Here is a 22,324-nt window from a genome sequence, read left to right as displayed (position 1 = left end):
TTACAGGTCACCTGAACGTGGGACCAAAAGGTTCTCCTGATCAGGAGCTGAGCAGGAGGGAAAACCTCCTGGACCTTTATATATAATTATATGTCAGCAAAGATCATCAATTTAGTTATAGCAATTCACTTGCAAGCTTGAGCTTGTCAGCCATGAGCAAGTTGAGCCTGTGTGAGTACAAAAAGGATTAAAAGGAATGACAGGATACACAACGCACGTAAGAAAAGGGCAAAGACAATGAGAGAGATGTAAGAGAAAAAAAAGCTGCCATCTCCTGTCCACAGCACAATATCCGAGCTTCTGGAAATCCGGACTCCAAACAGCACTTGTATCCTACAGCTAACACACAAATCCTAATCTGCCTGGAGGCCAAATCTTTGGTGGAATGTGTGGTTAAGCTGACAATTATATAACTGGGTGTCTCAAACATTACATGTGTCATAGGACATCCCAATCAGCTTGCAAAACTGCCACTTCTGGATGGTGAGAATAAAGTGAGGGAGAATAATAATCCTCAATAAGAAGAGATTTCAATAGTCTTTGCACTTGCCCAACCTAAAACCTTGCCCTACTTCCGTCCTGCATTCGCTGCCACTAATCTGGGTGTTTGGTTGGTGGCTGTGCCCCGATCCAGGTCCTTCGGTTTGCCTGAAGTCAAAGAGACTATATGAGGAGCCAACACAAGTAAAACTCACTGGTGTGCTACAAAGCTGTGTGAATGATGAATTAAAATGTCATCTTCATAATGCAATCTTGCTACTATACTAGTCTGTATTGCTCTATCCAAACATACCTATTGTCATTGGGGCCGAGCAGCTCAGTTTTACTCTTGTCTGACCATATACAATGTTCTCCAGAGGCCATTTGGCTTCCAAATTTATAGCTGCAAATTTGAGTGGCGGTTGACGGCTTTGATTTTTGAACAGGGGCTTCTTTCTTTGTTAACTCCCTCCTAGTCCGTGGCCACATAAAGCTGGCTTCACTCTGGACAGTGACAGTTAGCGGTTTCCAGCTCATGGCAGACTTGAGCCTTGCTGGTTCCTGGGCTGGTCCTCAACTTTCTGGCCAATTTCGTATCACGTGATGGTGATTCTAGGTGTTACTGGTCAATCCAAAAAATACTGGCAAAGAGAAATTACCAGCTGCAGTCAATCATGATCGCTAATAAATAACTAACAGTAATAAGCCTTGGTGTTGTCAAGTTAAAAGATATATTAGAACCTTTGTGACCACTTCTTAAAGGTTTTAATGAATATATGTTTATATTTGAGCCTTTCAGAGAAAATCCAAAATGAATTTGAAATTGTTCACCCAATTCTTGTTTATAAAGTGAATAAAGATGTATGCTATACAATCATTCCAAAAGAATTCATTATTAATAACAACACTCATATCCACGATGAGTGTAAATAAACTTTTGACCAAAGCCGTATGTCCATTCCCTCTTTTAGACATACAAAATTATAACTAGGTCCCGTTTGCCCTGTTAAAGTTGAATTGTGTTTTTCTGCAACATCTACTGAATTCATGGTGTCACAGATTTCATTATCACAGAACGTACTGTAGCTGTGATCGACAATTACTACCTCAAAACTGAAACTTAGCAGACACAACCCCAAACACTCATTCATGTAAGCATATCAAATTAAACATCCCTGCATTAAGTGCTCAGAAACTGTGTTTAATAAACAGGTATGGCTGATTGTGTTAATGTATTTGTTTGTGCCTCTGATAGCAGGATGATTTATGGGGGATGGTTTTATTTACTTTTAGCTCTGGTAGTTTATAAATGGCAATGTGAGGCCTAACATAGGAACAAATAACCATTGGAAGCCTATCCTATCTGGATTCAGGAGTTTTTGGAAGCATACCTTTGCAAATTAGGGTATAATAATGGAATTTGTATTAAACCTTCTCCAATACAAATCCTACTGAAAAACTAGGAGCTGTTGTCCTTTATGTTCAAGAAAATATCAAATAATTTCAGATCAAGATATTTATTCAGTGACGTCTTGTCACTGAGGGCATTTTCCCCATTGCAGAGGTGTGCAGTTTTGGGCAGCTCTTGGAGCCGAATGGGAAACCCGCCCCCAACCCTGTATATGAGGACAAGCCTTTATTATCTTAGGAATGGCATTTAATTTTTCTGCTTGAGAAAATATTGGGTTTCATCACAAGTGCTGCCAATTAGCTGCTGACAAGTTCAAGAAAAAAAAGCTAGTACTCAGTCACAGTATGGAATAAACAGTAGAAACGGCAAAAGGAAAAGAATTAAAGTTAATATTAATCTGAAAACAGAAATGGTCTTTTTAAAATTCTTAACTCTAAAAGACTTCAAGGTGCTGCAAAGGATCAGTTATTTGCTTTGTAACTAAAACTGCCGAGATTAGATCAGTAAGCACACTCAACTACCAATAGAGGAACTCATTTCACAGAACAGTCGGGCACTGACAGATTTCTGAAGCCCAAATTCGAGAGAAGCCATCAGCTTCAAACTCCAAGTCAGAGTTTGAGGCTTCAGTCTTGTATTCATTAAGGTAACTTTGACGAAACATCAACAAAATGGGTTCCTCAATAAACAACTAAAGCAGCATCAGTGATAACATAAACCTGCAGCAGGTTAGTTTTCATGCAACACAAAAGAAAATTGGTTTACGGAACAAAGAGCGAGAGAAGGGAGTAGATGTTGGGGAAGGGAGGGGGATCTGGGAATGCCACAAAGGAAAACAAGGCATCACAGATGGAGGATGGCAAGGACAAGGAGCACTTCCACCTTCAGGTTTTCCAGGTCTTTCTCGTATTTCAGCCGCAGAATGGTTACGTCGCCCTGCTCTTCGCGCCGTCTCATCTCTTCGGTCATGACTGAGACTTGGGTCACCAGCTCTTGGATGCGCTCTTTCAGGGTCAAGGCGTGATCCAAAGGTACGTTGTCATCTGCTTCATTCCTGCCTGCAGTTGCTAGATTCATCATGCTTCGCAGCTCTTCCATTTCCCGGTCAAACCTCTCCAGGAGACGACTCATCTCCCTCTCGTGCTGCTCCTTCAAGTTCTCCATACAGTTCGTCAGCGAGTCAATCTCTTTTACATTCTCTTCTGAACGGAGACGAAGTGTCTCGTTGGCTTTTGCTATTTCCTGCCTCAACTTATCAACTTCCTGCTCGTAGCCATCTTTGACTTCTCGTAGCTCTTTCCTGTGCTCGGCTATCATATCATGAAGCTCAATGGTTTTATCAACTGAATCAATGGATTCTCCTTCAATCTGAATCAGAGTTTGAGACCCTGGGGCAGCTTTCAAATACGCCTCAGATAGTTGACTTTGAAGATCTGCCAATTTGGACTGAAGCCCACTGGCAACTTCTCTTAATTTTGGACAATTTGGACAATTTACGCCAGGCATCTTTACTTCTTCCTCTTTTTTCTTTAGCCCTTTCTCATACTGGACATTGAGCCTAATAATCAAGTAAGATATGTATGCTTCTTTGAGAGATTCACGCAGATGTTCGGAAGATTGTGTTTGTTGGCCAAAGCTTGCTAATGCCAAAGAATGGAGTTTGTCATCTTTATCAAGCTTCAAACTGGAGGCAATCTGCTTAAATCTCTGCGACTTTTCCTCCAGAATTTCTTTTAACTGTTTAAGAATCAGAGCATTTGTTTCATTATCAAGCCAGCTATACATCGATCCCAAATCTGTCACTCTGTCACTTCCAACGTCTGCCTGCGAACAAATCCTCCTAATCAAGAGCATTAAGCTCTTCTCTGCCATCATCTGTTCTTCTACCCCTCTGTCACGGCTCTGTCCGTCTTCCTTTGATTTTGCTACAGTGGTGCCCAACAGTTGGCTCCAGAACTCTCCCTTTAACACGAATGACGCATCTTTTCCACTCGGGTAAAATGTCTCTTCCTCTGAAGAGGAAAATAAAGTGCTTTTTAATTCACCAAGCATACTCTCAACATCAACATCTACCTGTTCTAACATTTCCACAACCTGATTCATCGATGCAGACCTCATCTCAAACTCTTGTACTACTTTCATTAAAAGTCCTTTATCATCCACATGCTTCTCTTCTGCCTCAACAGATTCAGCATCCTTTTCATCTGTACTCATGCTCATTACCAACTTCTCTCTTAGCACCCTTATTTCATTTTCTGCTTCTTCTAGCTTCTCTCTGCTGACCTTCTCAATTTTCTGATTTAGTTCAACTAGTTGACTGTTCCTAGTTTCTAGTTCCATACAGCGCTGCTCTGTAGTCTGAAGGCTTGACTTGGTCTCAAATAACTTTGCTTCTGAGGCTTCAAGCAGCTCTTGGAGTTGCTCTTTCTCTGGGTTTAATTCGTCATCTTCATAATCTCCCTGGAAGCCCAGACCTTTCAGTGTGGCCTCTCTTAACTGTAGCTTCTTTTCAGTGTCTTTAAGGATGCTGCCAAGCTCCTCCAATGTAACGAGCGCTTCATGGAGCCTCAAGGACTTCTCATTCAACTCCCTCTCGTAATACTCCCTGTCTATGGCATTGGCTTGGTTTTCAGCCAGTTCAGCTTTTAGTCTTTTCAGCTCCTCCAAGACAAGGTGATGCTGTTTGCCACCTTGCTGGCTGATGAGTTCAGCTTTCAGTCTGTCTATCTCTCTGTCAGCCTCAGTCAGTTGATTTATTATCTCCTGACATCGCTGTTTCAATGCTCCATTTTCACTAGTTAAAAGTTCAATCCTCTGAGACAGCATCCCAATAGTTTCATCACTCGACTCTGAGTAGTTCTCAGTTTTGGACAGAAGACTGTAGGAGCCCTTTGGGCTTTCAAAACTTTGCTTGTGAACTTTCCCCACCATGTCCTCCATGGTTAGAAGACGAGCTTCATATTTGCGGATGCTCTCTCCAGCTCTAGCTAAACTCTTTTTTATGGTTTCATTTTCTAACTCCTGCTGGTGCTTCCAGGTCTCCAGCAGCTTCTGAAGTTGATGCTTCTCTGCTGTGTCTTGATTACAGCTATGTAATTTCAACACTTTCGCCAGCTCCTTTAGAGTCAGAGGATTGTCATGCGTTAAGTCCTCTAGTTCTTGAATAGCCTCTGTGGTGTCCTGGATTAAAAAGCTAACTGGTTTTTGGACAAGTTCAGGGGGAGGGCCTTCCAGGATGGATGTTTTGTGGGATTCAGAAAAGTAAGGGTCCTTGATGGGAAGGTGAGAAAGCGAGAGGCCAAGCTGTGCCTGCATATTGCGCTTTTTCAGCTCTTGCAGCTTCAGGAGCTCTTTGGTCTCCTGGTACTTCTTTGTTAAACTCTGCGCTTGAGAACTAACCAGTTCGGGCCTCTTCATCTGGGGCGTCACATCAGCCTCCAGACCCAAAGGTTGCTCCAGCTTGGAAAAGGGGACCAGACAGTTGGTTAACACACAGCAGGGGAGACACAAAGCTTGCTTATAATTTCCAGCGCTAACTACTAATTATTTCTCTTTAAATTATTATTATTAAATTAAAAAGTGACATTACATTAAGCATTCCCACATAACAATACCAAATTATGCAAATGAACAGATTCAAAACAAATCCAAAAATTTCTTTTGGTTTAAAGGTGTAAATTAAAAGCAACTGAAAGATTTAAATAGCTGGGGTTAGTTAATACCAATAGCATGCACATTTAATGGTTAAAGGTTACTTTAAGTGGTAAGTAATGCAATATTAGTTTCAGCTGAGTGGTTTATTCAAGGATAGAAAGGCATACCAGGTCCTACAAACACACATTTCACAGGTTTCACGTCCAAGTCTGAGAGGAGATAATGAAATGCATTATGCAGCTCAAATCTAATGCTTCAAACACCCTCCCAACTTTCTCAAAATAATTCACTGTCTAGAGTAAGAGCACTATACTTGAAATCTGCCAAAAACAAAATTATATATAATTTACATATATATGTATTTAAAACATCATTCAGCCTCACTCTGTAAGAACCCATCCATACATCAAAACACAGGCAAAGAAATCGACATCATACATTTATGTCAGTACACTTCTACATATAAAATTTGTTAAAAGAATAACAAATGGATGTCTTTATAGCAGTTAATAGAAGAATCTGATGTCCATGCAAATGAGTAGAATACAGGCCAAGAGGTTATTATTCCATGTCAAGACAAACATTTCAACAAGTGAAGCAATCGTGCCAGAGACTATGCAGGAAAATGTCACTCTAAACTCAAAGACAAAATTCTCTTCATGAATTCGGCAACAAACAACTGAAAAATGAATCAAAAAGAAAACAAGTTCTACTCAAGTTTCGCTTTTTCCATTTTCTATTGCTATAAATTGAATGATGAAGTCGAAATGCAAAAGAGAAAATTACAAGGAGAAAAAAAAAATGCCATCATTTCACTTCCGCTTTTCTAATTTTGATTTCATGTTCATCTTTTTGTATTGATTCTATGAGAAAAAACTCAAATACGGTAAATGTTTAAACACACTTCAACATTATTCTTATATTTGTGTCTGTTTATCACTTTTCACATGTAATTAACACTTACAGTGAAATAACACCTCTCCAGAAACTGCAAAACTACAGTCCTTTGGTCCAAAATCAAGAAAATTACTCAAATAACTCCTTGCATGAGTCCTGATAAAGTAAAAATCTACAACACAAAGCGAGCAGATTAACTAGTATAAGCCAATTTAGTAATGAAATCTTATCGTTTTCCACATGCAATGAAGTCATGCAAAGGCGTTTATCTGTAGCCACGTTGTAGCTTCGTCAGTTTGGTTGCGATTTTCTCTCGATAAAATACAACATGCAGAAAATGTTACGAAATGAAGTAGAAACCACTGCTCAGTTAAGAATGTACTGATCGAGTTTACAACAGGACTTCCCATAAGAGCAGAATAAAGGGACAACTCACCGGAGAGATGTAACCAGATCGGTCATCCTGCTCTCTCTCCAGAGCCATTCTCAGCTGGATCTCCAGCTCCTGTTTGTGCTTATTTGAGTCCAGGAGCTGCTTGTGACAGCTCTTCAACTGTGCCTTCAGGTCCTCAATCTGTAAAAACGGCAGGAAGAATATTAGAATATAAAATAAATATATATATATATATATATATATATCCTCTTCTGCTTATCCAATTCAGGGTCACAGGGGGGCTGGAGCCAATCCCAGCTGCCATAGAGTGAGAGGCAATTTTGAATCACCAATTATCATAACCTCACTAACTGCAGCAAACGCCCAGTTATTGGTGCTGTGGGAGAAGGCAGAGTACCCAGAGAGGAGGGAGGAGACCATGCCACCCCCCACAGAAAGGCCCTGACCATATGGTTATTTGAATAGGAGACTTAAAAACAACCTGAATAAATGCAAACACGCATTTTTACAATGATGACTTCATTTATTAAAGAAAAAGCTACGCAAATTTACTTGGCCCTATGTAGGAAAAGTGAATTCCCCCTAAACCTAATAACTGGTTGTGCTACCTGGGGCACCAAAAACTGCAACCAAGCATTTGCAAAAACTGCAATCAGTCTTTCACATCACTGGGGAAGAAATTTTGCCCACTCTCCTTCTTGTTTGAGGTCTTGCAAAAGCATCTCAATAGGATTTCAGTCTTTTTTGTTTTTGTTTTTAGAGCCCCACACCATCACACTACCACCACCGTGTTTGACTGTTGGTAAGATGCTGGCTTCATTGGATTCATCTTTCACTTGTTAAGCAAATACCTAAACTGTTACACTACAGAGTTATTATTCATGACTATGTTATACTGTATGCAGCAATCAATTCAATGGCAAGTTTAAATTTACTGAAGCTCTTAAACCGATTAAAACTAACCAAATAAAATCTAAAATGCATTTTCCCCCTGAAGCTTAAATACAGGCTTAGCTCTGTACTTGCTGACTGGATTCTTCACTTTGTATATTTGAATTTCACTCAAAACAACAGCAACAATCTAAATCAAACAAGGAAACATACCCCTTGCTTATAACTCTCCAGTAGCTGCTCCAGCTCTACAGTCTCTCTAGGTTGCACTGCGGTGGGAAGCGGCACCCTCCTTTCCTCCCGCATGGGCGTCTTCTCTACCTGTCGCCAGTGTTCTTCGATCACCTCCTCCACCATCTGCTGCCTCTCCAGAGATACGGGACCTAGCGAACCCGGAGGTTCGTCTCCCCTCTCATCGTCGGTCCTCCCTCCTTCTTTAACCGATGCAGGGTCTGAGCTTGTCACGTTCTCGTACCTCTTCCGTCTCTCCTCTCTTCTCCGACTGCGCTCGAGCTCCCCCATGTCTGCCTGGAGACTCTCGGCTTCCTGCGCCCGCTGTTGAGCCAGAGCCTGGGCTATGGGCCTGAACTCTGCCCAGTCAAATGTCTTAGAGCGGCCTTCTCGCCTGCGCTCGCGAGCTCGGCTCTTAATGACTCCAGAAGTGGCTTCTTTGTCTACAGATGAGGCCTCAGAAGAAGGAGAGTCCTGAGTGACATCTGGTCTGACGAGACCCTCTAAAGGAGAGAATGAGCCATGATCCTCGGTCGAGCTAAACGGCGAAAGAAAGCAAAGTAAGTTTCTGCTTTCCTGTTCTTTTTTCATCTCTAAACTTTGAAATCTATCTTTTAATGTATTAATATACATGAATATTACACGAAAGCATTGAGTTTCTTGATAACTGAGAAGCATGTTATAACTGTGACTTGTACCCACCTTGCCACATCAGGGGCAGTGGAGGGTCTGACATTCTTCATGACTGCCTGGATCCAGTTCCTACGTATGCCTGCTGTCATGGCAGACAGAGTGTGCACTCCTTCCTGCGTCTAAACATCAAAAAGCACAGTGAAGAACACACAGAGTGATGAGAAAGAGCGATATAGAGAAGAGATGTAGCAGCCAAAAAAATCCTGAATAGAAATCTCTCTTTATCGTAGCAGATTCATTAGCGCTTCTCTAGTAGCAAACCTGGAAAAGTAAGAAACCCCAAATAATCCCGCATCACTACAAATACAGTGATTTCTGTTTTTGTGCCTACAAACACAGCTGCAGCACGTTCATAGATGTCCAATGAACAACAGCAGTTCAGACTAAGTTATACACTTTCATTGTTTCGTTTTTACGTGCGCTGCTGCCATCGTTGATTGTTAAGTCAGAGTTGATGGAGCTGCCCCAACTTTCCAAGTTGGAAGCCTGACTTGAGGGGGCGTTCCAGTTAAAAAAAAATTCCAACCAGGAAGTTGGAAATTCTGACTTAAAGTTGAACGCACCACGTGGAGACATCAGCTCATGGAGCTGTGTGGTTGCGTATAAGGAGTACTAGCAAAAGTGCCTGCAGCACTTTCCAAAGCCTTCATTCAGTATTTAGTGGCGACTCAAGGAAAATTAATATAAAACAGAGAGATGTTAGTAATGTGCGTGTGAGACAATATTCAGGGAAAGTTTCTTGCAGATTGGAGGGTACATACACACTCTCTTACATTCTGAGTCACCAAGCAGTTTTTAAATTGGATCGGTGATTTTATGACTGCATTTATAGAATAAAGCAAACAGACAGCCTCACATTACTGTTCACACATAAGGGCTTAAGATGACCACTTGGTGGCCACTTTTTTTCAATGCCTTTGAAATAAAATAAAATGCATGAAATGAAAATGTTCTTCTTGTTTAAACTAAATACTGAGTGACAAAAAACACCCAGATGATGAGACAATATGACATTTTACTGTGGATATCGAGTGGAAAATCTGGCATTTACCCCAGAAGACGAGCAAAATTACATGTTAAGTATTGCTAATGGTTAAGTGCAACAAAATCTAGAATCAAACACACGAACTGTTACAATGTCATCACACTGAAAGATTTTTCCTTGAGCAGAAAGGTTTGAGACAAAACAAGCAAAGCCTCTTACATGAATCTGAAAGCCATAGTTTCGTTGAGCCTGGTATTCAGTTACATTGTAGCAGGTGGACAGGTCAATCTCACCATCCAGGTCAGAGGCCTGAGTTACACAGAAACAAAGACGCATTTTAAAGGTAGAAGGAAATAAAAACACAAGGTGTGAAAGAGAACAAATAAGCCCACCTCCTCTGCAATTGAATCCTTGTAGTATCTCAGGCTGTGATCAGTCAGCACAAACCAGTACTTCTTCCACTTGAGAAAAAAATTTACAGTTTAAAAACAGAGCTGTGTAATACAGCAAGGTAGCATAGCAAGTCACATATCGAGTGTCCACACAGTCCTATGTGTCAGTGTAGAGTTTGTCTCTTTATATATCTTATAAACAGTATTTTAAAGCTTCCTAGCACCACCCTCGTCTTTCAAGTCCATTGAAGATGGAACATCAAAGTGTGGCCACAGGTGTGTAAAGGCCATCGAACGCTACAGACAGACAGTGACTCAGGTTTTTGAACTCTTGATTTTTTTGAAGACTCCAGCAATCATTTTCATTTAGCTTTCAATGGTTAATACCATTTCCAGTTTCCTCTTTACGTTTCTCCTAATTAGCTAATAAAAATGGTACCTGGCCTTGCTCGTCAAGTTTCACCATCCAGCCTTTCTTGAAGTTCAGCAAGTCCGGCTAAAAAATACAGAAATAAATCGATAAAGAGAGGATACAGATTCTAAGAAAACGTCACAAAGCAACATGTTTTTCATTCATTGTTCTTTATTAATGTGTTGCAGCAGCAAACTACCATCACCCATCTTCATTTTAAAAGAAAGCATCAATAAGGACTTCAACTTTTCTCACAAACAGCGCCTAAATAAAACGAGACGTAATGCAGTGGCAGTGTGTCAAATTCAAGTTCAATACCTCACTGCTAGCATTCAAAAATCAGCAGCAGCTAAAACACATGCTCACTCAGTCGGCTGCAGGGAGAAGTTGACCCTGCCAGCGGATCAGACAAGGATGAGGATGTAAATGTGGACCGCTGACTGGGGCCAACTTCTGCCACATGTGTTGCAGGGCTGTGCTGCCCACAGAACCCAAGTGCTCAGCCTGACACACACACACACACAGACACGCACAGACACGCACACGTGAACAGTGACCACAGGAAGCAGTAGGAAGTTGTGACGGGCTCATACACACTCAGACATAGTCTCTTTTTTCCATCTTAGATCTAGCAGAATGAATTCACGCAGCATAACAAATTGCACACAGAGAGAGCAGGATGAGAAGAATAACCTGGAGAGCAGGGGGAGAGCAGGGGGCTGCGCCGCGCCCTGCAGCACGGGGGTTACAGCACCCTTGCACCACCACAACAAGGAACATTAGGAAAGAAATCACACATTGATAAAGTTTGTCAGAGGTCACAGTTGGTTTGTATCAGATATTCCATTTAAAGTCAATCTTATTTCCATCAGACTATGGCTGATGATCAATATAAAGTCAACAGAACTTGTTCCAACCTTATTTTACCAGAAAAAGGCCGATGATAATGGATTTAGCGCTACGTCGTGAGCAGCAGCACATGTGCTAATGTTGGGCCTGCTGTAGTTTTACAAACCAACACATTAGGAGCATGAGTGAAATAAACAACAACATGACAAAACCAAATGCTAACGCTCCCATCAAAGCAGCCCTCGGCTCAAAAGACGACAGTGTTGAAAAAAAGGTAAGTGGAATTCAGTAATGTGGAGAGATTTTACATATTTAAAGTCAGAAGAAGGATCTGAAACAGTGCTGTCCTTGCACAGTTGCCCGTTTACCTGCACAATAAACTGCAAGGACAGTTACTTTCTCCTGTAAAATGCTGCAGAAGGTTTTACAGGAGAAAGGTTGGATCTGAACAGCTGACTGAAGTCAGAGAAAGTTGATTCTGTTCATCTGAACGTACCATTATCTACTGGAGAAACATTTCACCACTCATCCAAGTGACTTCTTCAGTCTTCTGAAGAAACTTTATAGAAATTGTGATTTTAATCATAGACAGAAAGCAAAAAATTATTACATATTATGTTATATATTGATAGAATGAAAAAATATAAATAAAAAATCCGAACTGTGTATTAGACTGAGCCATACAGAAGAGGATTAGAGCCATTGGAAGAGGAGGGGGGGAGACCAAAATACAAATTGAGGACTTCTTTTGGACTTTTTTGAAATCTGACAATAATCTCAGAATTGTGGTTAAAAAAATAATAATAAAAAAATACTGGCCCTAATCCTCTCCCATAGTTCCAAGAGGCAAACTCTAGGGCTGAAAAATAAGTCTGCTTAAAAAATAAAAATAAAACTGCCAGTTCCTTTAAAGGTCACTTAAGATTTGCTCCAAAAACAGGTCAGTCCCCATAGACTCTCATTACATACACCATTTAGTTGGACTTTTGGGGTATTAAAAAAAAAAAAAAGATATTTTTATTTGGTAAGATTTAAAATTAGGGGCAGGGCTAGTTTGACTACTAGTGATGCTAGTACAGCAAGCGGACAGCTATGGGCTAAGCCTCATATGTTGCTTGGTATTAACTAGCTATGTCTATGTGTTGAACATCTGCAGTTTAGCTAAAAAAGACTGCTAGCTGACAACTGAGCGTGTCATGCTCTCATTGAACACTCATCCAAATAGGATACCCAAGATAAGTGTAGCCAAATGCTGACATTTAACCTCCAATGTGGGATCTAGAAACCAGCGGGTATCTTTACGGTGGCTTTGTGCTTCTTTTATTTACAGTGTACTCTAAATGCTCAGTTTCTGACATTTCCCCCCACTTAGATCTAAATGATGCCAAAGAAAGGGAGCATCCTTCATACGGTCACTTCAGGCATACAGTGCTGGTTGTGTGCTCCATCAACCTGTTATTCAAACCTACTGTTTGTGAAGGAATGAGCAGAAAGTTTTAGATAGTGGCTGGAACTGAGGGGCTTCACAAGACCCAGTAATAAAAATCAAAGAACTATTTTGAGCTGTGAGACTACTTGTAGTGCAAAAAGAGTAATATCAAGGTGGAAAAGAACAACAAACCCGTAACGCTCCACTTGCACCATCAGTGTTAATACCCCCACTAAATCTGTCTATAGAATGTTTTCTGTGGCATACTGTTGAGTGATGTCTGCTGAGAGTTTGCTCAATGTTTAATTCTCCTAACTGTGTTACCTAAGCGAATCACGCCTCTTAGGCTCGAACAACAACAAGCCAGCGATCTCTCTCTGCTCGGCTGAAGCCCTGGCACTGCGGCTGACCTCTGATCCTCCGGCTTAACAGAACAAGAGCAGCTTTGTTTACGAGGCCACAGACAGAACGCACTGACCTTTCAGTCCTGGAGCGTTCAGGTCTGAAAATTATTAGGACAAACTTTGAACCTGCTCCTTTATTCATCACCCTATTGAACCATATTCATTACTGGTTCACCGCGGCTTTTAGCAGCAGAATGGTGTGGCTTTAGCAGAGATTACAAAACAGTGAAATAAGACACTTTACTATTTATGGATTAAATATTAATATTAATATTCAACTCCCACTTCAGCCAAACAGTCCTGATAAACTTACTGTTTGCTACCTGCACAAGCGTCAAGCAAGCTTAAAACTACCTTTGCTAAGTTGTTGAAGACAAAACAAGAGTCAAAGTAATAAACTGGATTTAGACGCGATGTGTGGAAATGTGAAACTTCATGCGTACTCTTAGTTACTGTATATGACAGTTTTCATGTTGTTCTCCAGCTTAACTATATTTTAAGTAAATTAATAAATATCTTAACATATTTATTAATATCTAATCTTTATTTAGATATTGAATAATATCTTTAATATTAAAGTTGATTCATTTTTAGGCAAAGGTTTTCCCTAAAAATAATTCAAGATTAAAGAGGACTTATTGCTACCATTTCCTGCTCCATATTTTGTATTCATGGATTTGTAGCGTTTTATGATTCACAGTGTAAAACATAGATAAAGATTCATTTAATGAGCCTTGGTTCTTCCCCTCAGTTCACACTGACTGAAACAAGTAGTGCTTTTCCAGCAGTACCTACTCGGCAGGGGGTTCCAAGCAATCTGAGGTGATCCGAGAATGTGACGTTGTCAGACTGCTGACTGAACGGCTAGTCAGCAGCTTCATTCGATGAGTCATGAGAGCATCCCCTTCACGAAAATCTAAAACTGTCATTTTTGAAACCAGCAACTCGGAAAATGGAAGAAAAACAAACAACAACACGGGTGTCCCCGAGTCTGACAAAAAGCCACAGACCGAGCAACACATATACCATCGCATACAAATGACGTCGTGTGATGTTTGACCGGGTTGCTATAACTACTCCACTTAGTTAAGTGTTACTTGATGTAATGAAAAACAAGCTGTAATGAGTTGTGATGCGTCAGCTTGCGTTAAGCCAATCTGAAAAGGTACTCACAGGGTTTACTTGCGCTGACATGGTTAAGCTGTACATACTCTGATTTTACCATGTTTAACATGAGCATCCACCCACTGTCAAAGTATACGAGGAGGGAAAGTGTTTGTTTTTTTAAAGGAAACCTACCAGAGTCCCTATAAACGGGGCTCTTTTAGCCCAGTGAAACGTCCCTATGAGTGGCTTTAAATGTAAAGCCAACATTGTTCAATGAATATAAACAAATTTTTCAATCATCTTATTTATTCATTAAAAATCACAAACAGTTTTTTAGGTAACTAATGTGTGAGACAAGCGTATAACACAACAAACGAATAATGATGTAACGCGGGATGACGAACTAACAATTCCCATCAACATGCTGAGCAAACAACAGCAGCTGACTTCTTATCATCTCCGCTGCTGCAGTGACTCTTGCCAATTAGTGAGTAAGGCTGGAAAACAAACTGCTCACTTTGAGAGGTCAATTCTCCGACAGGAACACTTGGAGTTTTAGCATGATCGCAGACTTTACAAAAACAAGAGAACACTCACCGTCATGACTGACTCAGTGGTCCTCCGGTCCAACGACTTGGCTCTTCTCAGAGGGGGCAGGGTAGAGGGAAAGTCCAGACCCTGACCCACGTCTTGCCTCTGTTCCTAAACAACACACGCATATAAACACCCTTAAAGAAGCTCTCAGCAACTTCCAAGAAACTACTGTCACTACTGACACCCACAGCCATTTAGTGAACTACAGTCAGCATTCCCATGCTCAACATCAACAATACAAGTGATGAGTAATTTATAACACTTTGCACTGCATCCTTCACATAGAAAACAGTCCATAGTACAGACGAAAAAAGGAAGCATAGATGCATGTTTGAGTTTTCTGTGAGATTTGTGTAAATTGGCTCTACCAGAATGTTTGCATAATAGTGCAAGTAATAAGTAGCGGGCAAATGTTTTTATAGAAAACACACAGAACAGGCAAGAATCACTGACCCATTCTTTTGTAATCAGGTCTGTTTGAGTGGGTATTAATGAGCTGTGGAGAAATCTCATGACAAACACTACTTTGTTGAGCCCATGTGTTTTATGAGGCCGAATTCGGCACTGAATCAAAGAGGCTGAAAACAAAAATACACACTGTTAGCATGAGGCTAAATGCGTCAGCTGGAAATGTGTGCATTGTTTCAACGCAACAATAAGGAGAACAGAGCGTTTGTGTGCAGTAAGAGACACACAAGCAGTCTTGGCTGCTTTATTTGCGTACGTGTACGCAATATTTTTATGGTGAAACAGATCCAGGGCCAAGTGGTGTCCGAGTGGGGACTCTGTGTCGGGTCACTGTCTTGCTAAACTCAGGCCCGAGTTGCTCAAACTTAGCGCAAGGGGCTAGGGTGGGAAAGGAAAATGTAATCACCAGGGGAATCCCACCACAGAGTGGAAACTGGAAATGAATACAGCAACCCCTGCTGACCTCTGACCTACAAGCAAAACAAAGACAGGACAGAGAGAGGGAGAGGACGGAGGGAAGAGGGTGAGGATAAGGGAAAAGAAAGAGGAGGAGCGGTGGGATAGCAGCGGGGCAGAGGGGGAACCAAAACTTGTCCTGGTAGGGCCACTGCTGAGAACACATCTGGCTTTCCATGTGATGTTGTTGAAAATCACTGTTTACACATATTACCATATCTATTGTGAACTGCAGCACAATATTGGCACTGTTGGACTGAACACACCCACACTCACACACGTTACCTCTCTCTGGAAGCGTCTGTGTTCACTTCGGCCTTGTCTGACTCTGCTTCTCCCCGACTCCTCCACCTCCATTTTTTCTGGATTCTCCAACTCCAAGGCCTCCAACTTCTCGATAACACCGGAGCGACTGCAAACAAATGCACACTTTGGTTAAACATGTAAGGCATTCAGTTTCTATAAATCATCATGAATGGTAATGACACTGAAAGGCTCTCAACTGGCATGTTGACCTAACTTGTACTGTGTTAAAAAAAAAAACTGTTCAAGACGCTGGAATTGGGAATGAGTTAACTGGAAGAAAATTAGAGATTTTCTTCTACAGCAGCCTGACAAACATTTAGTCACTAATCAGATCAGTTGTCCTAGCTCTGGGATCATCTGCTTGTTTCTGTTCTTACAGTCTTGATGATCACAATGGACTTGTGCTGTTAAGACTGGTTGATTTACAGTACTGACTAACTCATAATAGAGTATAAATCTACAGGTCTGCTTAAAGCAACCTGTAGCATTATAGTACAAATGGATTCCTAATTCAAAAGTGCTGGGCCTCTCTGTGTGGAGACCACATGTTTGCAAAATTACCCCCCAAAAAAGCGTCATTCTCCAAATACTTAAAACCCTGGGAACTTTTTCCCTTTGGCACTGATCATCGGTGCCAGATACTGGAAGCAGAAACTTGCTTATATTTCTGACCCTGCAGTCAAACAGCAGGTAAAGTTGTTGATGCGTTTAGAAAGCTTTTGCTGCTGCAGGATTAAAGTCATTATGGGTTAATCTTCAGGTCTGTGACACTGTAGCAGCAGGTTTTTAAGTCACGCCTCCTAAGGGGAAATGAAAGCTTGCTCTGCCAGTGCTGTCAAGAAATGTTTCTTTGGGCGAAGGAAAAAAAAAATGCAAATACTTCAAATGTAAATGTAAAGAGTTGAGATGTTCCCAGTAAATAGTCATGGGTCTTTGATGTAGTGGACAGGCTGATCATCTGCAACAGATTACGCTAAAGAAACTCATTCACAGAACGATCTCTCAAGGGTAAAATGAGTGCTGGATCACAGATCTGAGAACAGCCTACGCTCGCTCAAGTCCATCTGCAACCTTCCTCAGTCTGTGACACACAACACCGCCTGCTCTGACACATTCCCACACAGGCCTTTTGTTCAATAACAGAAATCTGCATTACAGAGAGGAAGAGGGCAAGAAGCAGTGGGAAATATTATATTACTCTTTTGCTTAAATGCTGCCCTTATTTGGGGACACTTCTGCTACAGTCGCTGCCCTTAAAAGGGAATAAAGCAGAGGGGAGGAGGATGAGGACAGTGTGGAGGCCACCGTTTGCCCCAGTCAGGCTCACATGAAGTTGTCAGAAATACACATCAGATGAGGAACAGACAAGGACCAGGAGTGCACATGCACTTTCTGGCTAAGTGCTGTTGCTTCTGTTACTTCATTTCAGTTAGGAAAAAGAAAAGCACCACTTGGCACGTGCTGTCTTTTTAAAGGGAATTTCCTTGAACTTTAAAATATTATTCAAATTAAAACCAAATGACTGAATGTGAAACGGGGCGAAATGACAAAGGTTCATCTGTTAGACAGGCAGGCCTGGACCATGTAAGCCCATCATGCAAGGACAAAAGCTCGTGCCTTTTGATAAACCTGCACGAGGTAGCCAGTGTGAATGATGGAGACTCAAAACTAGCAGAAAACTAACACAGTAGTGCCATGCTGCCAACACTGGGCCATGCAGTCAGCTGTAGAAAACCCTTTATGATCCTTCCACAAGTTTACCTTGTTGCGACATCTACTTCTAGATGGATCTTGCTGACCAGAGGCTTTGCTTCGATCATCTCATCCTGAGCTGAACTAACAAACTCGGCAGTGAATAAGTATGAACTTTCAGGAAAGGGATTTCAGTCGTAACGGGATTTAATGACATTTCTCAGTCAGGGACCACATCTTCGAGTTGTTGTGTCTATTTTCCATCCTTGGCCCAACACTGCAATGTCAAAAAATATAAAGCTGGCTGCTGTTGCTATGCAGATGCCTGCTGTGTTAATGTGCCATTTACATAATGGCACATTAACATTGGTAAGTGTTGGAAAGCGGCTCCTAGGCTGCTCCCCTGGTTGCTGTACAGACAGATGTGTGTTCACTTGAACATGAACTGGTTCAGGACACTAATAATGTTCAAGGGCCACTTTCCTCCACCTCCTTTTCCCTTTGGGCCTGGCAGGCATGGAGCTATCTGAATGGCACAGGAAGCTGGCTCTGGGAGGAAAAAGATGACCCCGCTACCCCTGTAACAACCTCACCTACTAGGTTTGTTTGAAGTGTTGCCCTCACTGGTGTCTGTGTGTGCGAGAGAGACCTTTCACAAACATAACCAGTCGTGGAGAGTCAGATTGCTGAACGGAAAGTACAAAACCTGCACTGTGTGCTTTTTTAAAAGGAGGAAAAAGTTGAAAGGCAGGGGTGATTGTTAAGGAACACATTTTCCCATAAAAACACGGGTAAAAAACTGATGCTATCCAATATAACGCAGAGAGCTGAGATTCTAAGAAAGCATTCCACTGACCTGGTTCATCAGGTTTAATCAGATGCTGATTAAACTGCTAGTTCGCAGCAGGATCTTATCACCTTTGCTTATCAACATGCTACCTGCATGCTCACATGTAGTACTTTTTTCAATCAAGTCCATCTGAGCACAAAAAATACAACTAAGACAGAGCTAGAGTTCATAGTTTGTGTATTATATTTAAATGTCTGTGGACAAATGACAACGCTGTGTGACTTAACCTAATCGTGATCAACTCCCAGAGAGCTTTATTGACAGTCAGGGTGGCTATCGACCGTAGCTACAACCTAGAAGAGGTAGTGTAATTTATTTTCTGAGATATTGGGAAGATGAGACAAGATGGATCCAAAAGACGGCACAATAACTGTACAAGGCTGCACAATTCACCATTTCCACTGATCAGTCTGACTGAATTTGTGACAAAATCAGTCAGATTGCATTAACAGCTGTTTGCATACAAAGAGAGACGTCTTGCGAATATCTGTGAAATCAGATTATCATTAATGTAAAATGAAAACAGCTCAGCTTCCAAATGCTTCACTTGTTGCTGTTTTGCTGGATGATTTGTATAACATAAGAGAAAGTTTAGAAGTCAGTGAACACTGACCTCCTCTCGGGGCTGAAGACGGCCTCTCTCTCCTGCCTGTCTGGGCTCCTGAACCGGCTCCTCTTCTCAGCCTTTCTAGCCTCAGCCTCCAACCGCCGAGACCGCGGCGTGTCGTGGTGGCTGTAGGAGTGACCGCTCCTCTGGGTGGCCGGGTGGCTGTCTGTGCTCGTCACCGTGCTGCCGCTGGCATCCGAGTCGAGAGAGCTGACTGAGCCGCTGATGTGAGAGCCGTTGGAGAGCAGGGAGCTGCCGGAGGGGAAGGGGTCGCTGGGAGCTGGTGAGAGGCAGCGCGGAATGCCTCCCAGGCTGGAGCAGGAGCCGGTCGGGGACAGCAGGTCGCTGGGAGGCTGGGGGGTGGAGCCGTGCAACGGCAGGCCGCCCCGGTCCACTTCATCACCGTTCACTGAGCCTGCATCAGAAGCCTGGGCCGCAGATGCAGAGTCCCCTACAGATGAGGAACAGAAGATGCCATGATGCCATATATTTATTTAAAATAAGATTAATTGAATACATTTGACTTAAAAAAACAAAAACCCATTTGATTAGACTCTCTACCTTGGAAACATGTATTTTTATGTCATTTTAAATTGCTTTAATTTCTTCTTCAATAATAAACAACCCATTATCTAGAAAACAACTGGCTGGGTAAAGCCTAATGAAAAACTTAAATGTGGTGTCTTTTTCACTTGGTTACATCCTTTTTGAATATCACCTTTGACCTTATTTATAATGTGTTATTTCTCCTTACCTGTAGGGGGCAGTGGTGATCCTGAAGGTAGCTCAGCAGCAGTCCAGACTGCTGCCCCTTCAGCCTCCCTCTGGTTCAGTTCTTCCTGCCAGATGATGGAGCTTGAATCTGGAACTTTTTCCGCTTCTGGGATACCAGACCCAGTTACTGCTACCTTGGCTGGACCCGGCTCCTGGATGTGAACGCACAATGAAGTCAAAAATGACGGCCTAAAGAAGGTGGCGCATGATCCTGACCTTTGAACGTTTGTGTTGTGAGGAGGATTACCTGGGAGGTGGCAGGCTCAACTTTGCGTTTCTTCTTCTGGTTCTGTTTGTTGGTTCGGGGGTAGACAATCAGCTGTTCACTCCACCTGCAGGTGTGTGCGTGCACAAACACACATGCCCAAAGATTTCTGAATATCAGACATCAGCATCCAACCCTGTGACAACCCATCAGTAATCATATCTGGACAAATTACCCATTGATGATCTCCTTATTCTCTCCTCTGATGTAGTACTCCTGGTCAGGTGTGATGATGCACAGTGAGTTCTTCTGGCCCGTCTTGGGCTCTGCATCAATGACGTCTGTACACAGGTTCATGTTGACTGTGCCCTGAGGGAGCGTGCTTGGCTAGAAAAGACACAATATGAAAAAATGAGCAGAGACGTATCCAAATATTTGGATATTTATACACTGTGTAGGTAATCCAGTTTTCACTTTGGAGATATGGGTAACTGTTTTACTTTTTTTTTTTTTTTTTTGCATGTGACATGTGAAAGATCTCTACTATCTCCCTCATGGCCAATCATTATGTTTAACATGCATGTATGGTACTCAGCACAGACCTACAAATTAGCCTCCATATTTGCTTGTGCTTGTGCGTCACATAGCTAAGCGGAGGGAAGTGTTAGGTTAGAGACCTAAGACCTGTTCATTTTAAAAACAGAGCGAGAACAAATGTGTGGTATGCTCGCCCAGCTAAATACTCATATCACGTTCCAAAGGAAAACATGCTTCAGATCTCTCTGTCATACTGTACGAACCCTCGGCTGCTATCGCCACGTCACTATGGTAACGAGTTGAGTCCTCTGTTATAGCACACTGAGTGAAAAGTGAAGGTAACAGCATGCTCAGTGAAGAACAGAGCTGTTTGTAGCATGGAGACTGATAGCTTTCAGCGTCATGGTTGATCCACAAAGCACAAACCACAGTCAAAGCTCTGACTAGGGCCATATTATACTGTTCACAGTAATACCGGTATAACGTTTGTGTTGTTTGTGTTGTCGGGCAACGATAAGAAAATGAAATATCGCGATAGAATATGGGTAAAACGCGCATGCGCAGTGCCTTTGTTTACATACGCACATGGCGGCGACGCAGAACGAGAAGGGCGAAAGCGGATCGTTGAATGAAACAGATGAATCAGAATTGGTTTGTAAAAATGCTGCAACTTCAGTGGTGTGGAACTGGTTTGGCTTTCGTCCATCAGATACACAACAAAGCACTATTTTTGGTAGAGCATGCTAGCGGGCCGTCGTTATTACCGTGTTGTTTGGAAAATACGGCACACTTAAAATCAATCCTTTGATTTTTCTGAAAGTCGACAGTGCCCCTTATAATCCTGTGTGCCTTATGTATGAATTCTGGTTGTGTTTACCGACCTCGAAACGATTTTATGTACACGGCGCTCGAAACTCTGTCAAATGTTTTTGCTAAGCTACGAACCCGCACCGCTTGATGGATTGTCGGAGCATTATGGCTATCGTAGGCAGGAGCCTGGCGGAGCGATACGTAATGTGCTTCAACATAATATTACCGTATCGTGTGTGTATAACCTCTTTTTAAGTTTTGTGGATATTATACATGGTTATGCTGAGGATATGTCGGCCAATTTCCACTGGAAATGCCTTTTGGTTAAACTGTCAGCGAGGAATTTGCATTTGCACAGTTAAATTTTTATATAACTTTAATTCACATTAAACAGCTGCTTGTTTAAGTGAAAATACATTGATGGGTTTTTGGTTTTTTTGCATTAATAAAGTTGTGGAGTTGTAAAGTATTTTGTCTAGTGTCAATTATATTGTCAGTTATATTGTTATTGCAAATTTTCAAATGTATATCGTGATAAATATTTTTGGTCATATCGCCCTGCCCTAGCTCTGACGTCACTTCCCTGTATGTTTTGTGTGGTCCGACTGCCATTTGAACCTGTACAGTCTCGTTAATGTCGAGAAAACCCTCCAAACTTCCTCTCCGACCTTCTCAGAATCCTGCCGCTCTGTTATCAGCCTTTGCTGCACTGTGCCTGCTACAGATGTAAAACAGGTGCTGGGTCTTTTTCCAGCTCCTTTTAAGGCCACTGAACACAGATCCAGCTTTATTAAGA

The 22,324-nt window shown here is 41.9% G+C and overlaps 1 protein-coding gene across 3 annotated transcripts in view; it reads right to left on the bottom strand.

Annotated features, from left to right (window-relative positions):
* mpripb (myosin phosphatase Rho interacting protein b) overlaps positions 1–22,324 on the bottom strand; it is a 45,393-nt gene that overhangs the window by 7,145 nt on the left and 15,924 nt on the right. The window contains exons 4-16 of one of the 3 annotated variants that reach the window (XM_085283713.1): positions 20,417–20,568; positions 20,224–20,308; positions 19,957–20,128; positions 19,209–19,653; positions 16,033–16,159; positions 14,827–14,931; positions 10,468–10,524; positions 10,029–10,097; positions 9,856–9,945; positions 8,661–8,770; positions 7,941–8,496; positions 6,879–7,016; positions 2,774–5,350 (exon numbers count right to left, since the gene is read on the bottom strand). In XM_085283713.1, the coding sequence (XP_085139839.1) occupies positions 2,774–5,350; positions 6,879–7,016; positions 7,941–8,496; positions 8,661–8,770; positions 9,856–9,945; positions 10,029–10,097; positions 10,468–10,524; positions 14,827–14,931; positions 16,033–16,159; positions 19,209–19,653; positions 19,957–20,128; positions 20,224–20,308; positions 20,417–20,568 (4,683 nt within the window). The remainder of the gene's footprint in view (positions 1–2,773; positions 5,351–6,878; positions 7,017–7,940; positions 8,497–8,660; positions 8,771–9,855; positions 9,946–10,028; positions 10,098–10,467; positions 10,525–14,826; positions 14,932–16,032; positions 16,160–19,208; positions 19,654–19,956; positions 20,129–20,223; positions 20,309–20,416; positions 20,569–22,324) is intronic. The other 2 variants (XM_085283714.1, XM_085283715.1) reach the window with 2 other exon arrangements.

This window comes from Mchenga conophoros, linkage group LG8 (genome assembly GCF_057382185.1).
Source record: "Mchenga conophoros isolate Kocher_MC1m ecotype Shallow Benthic linkage group LG8, M_conophoros_male_GT1.1, whole genome shotgun sequence".
NCBI classification, from domain to species: domain Eukaryota; kingdom Metazoa; phylum Chordata; class Actinopteri; order Cichliformes; family Cichlidae; genus Mchenga; species Mchenga conophoros.
This window is presented reverse-complemented; position numbering and strand designations above follow the sequence as displayed.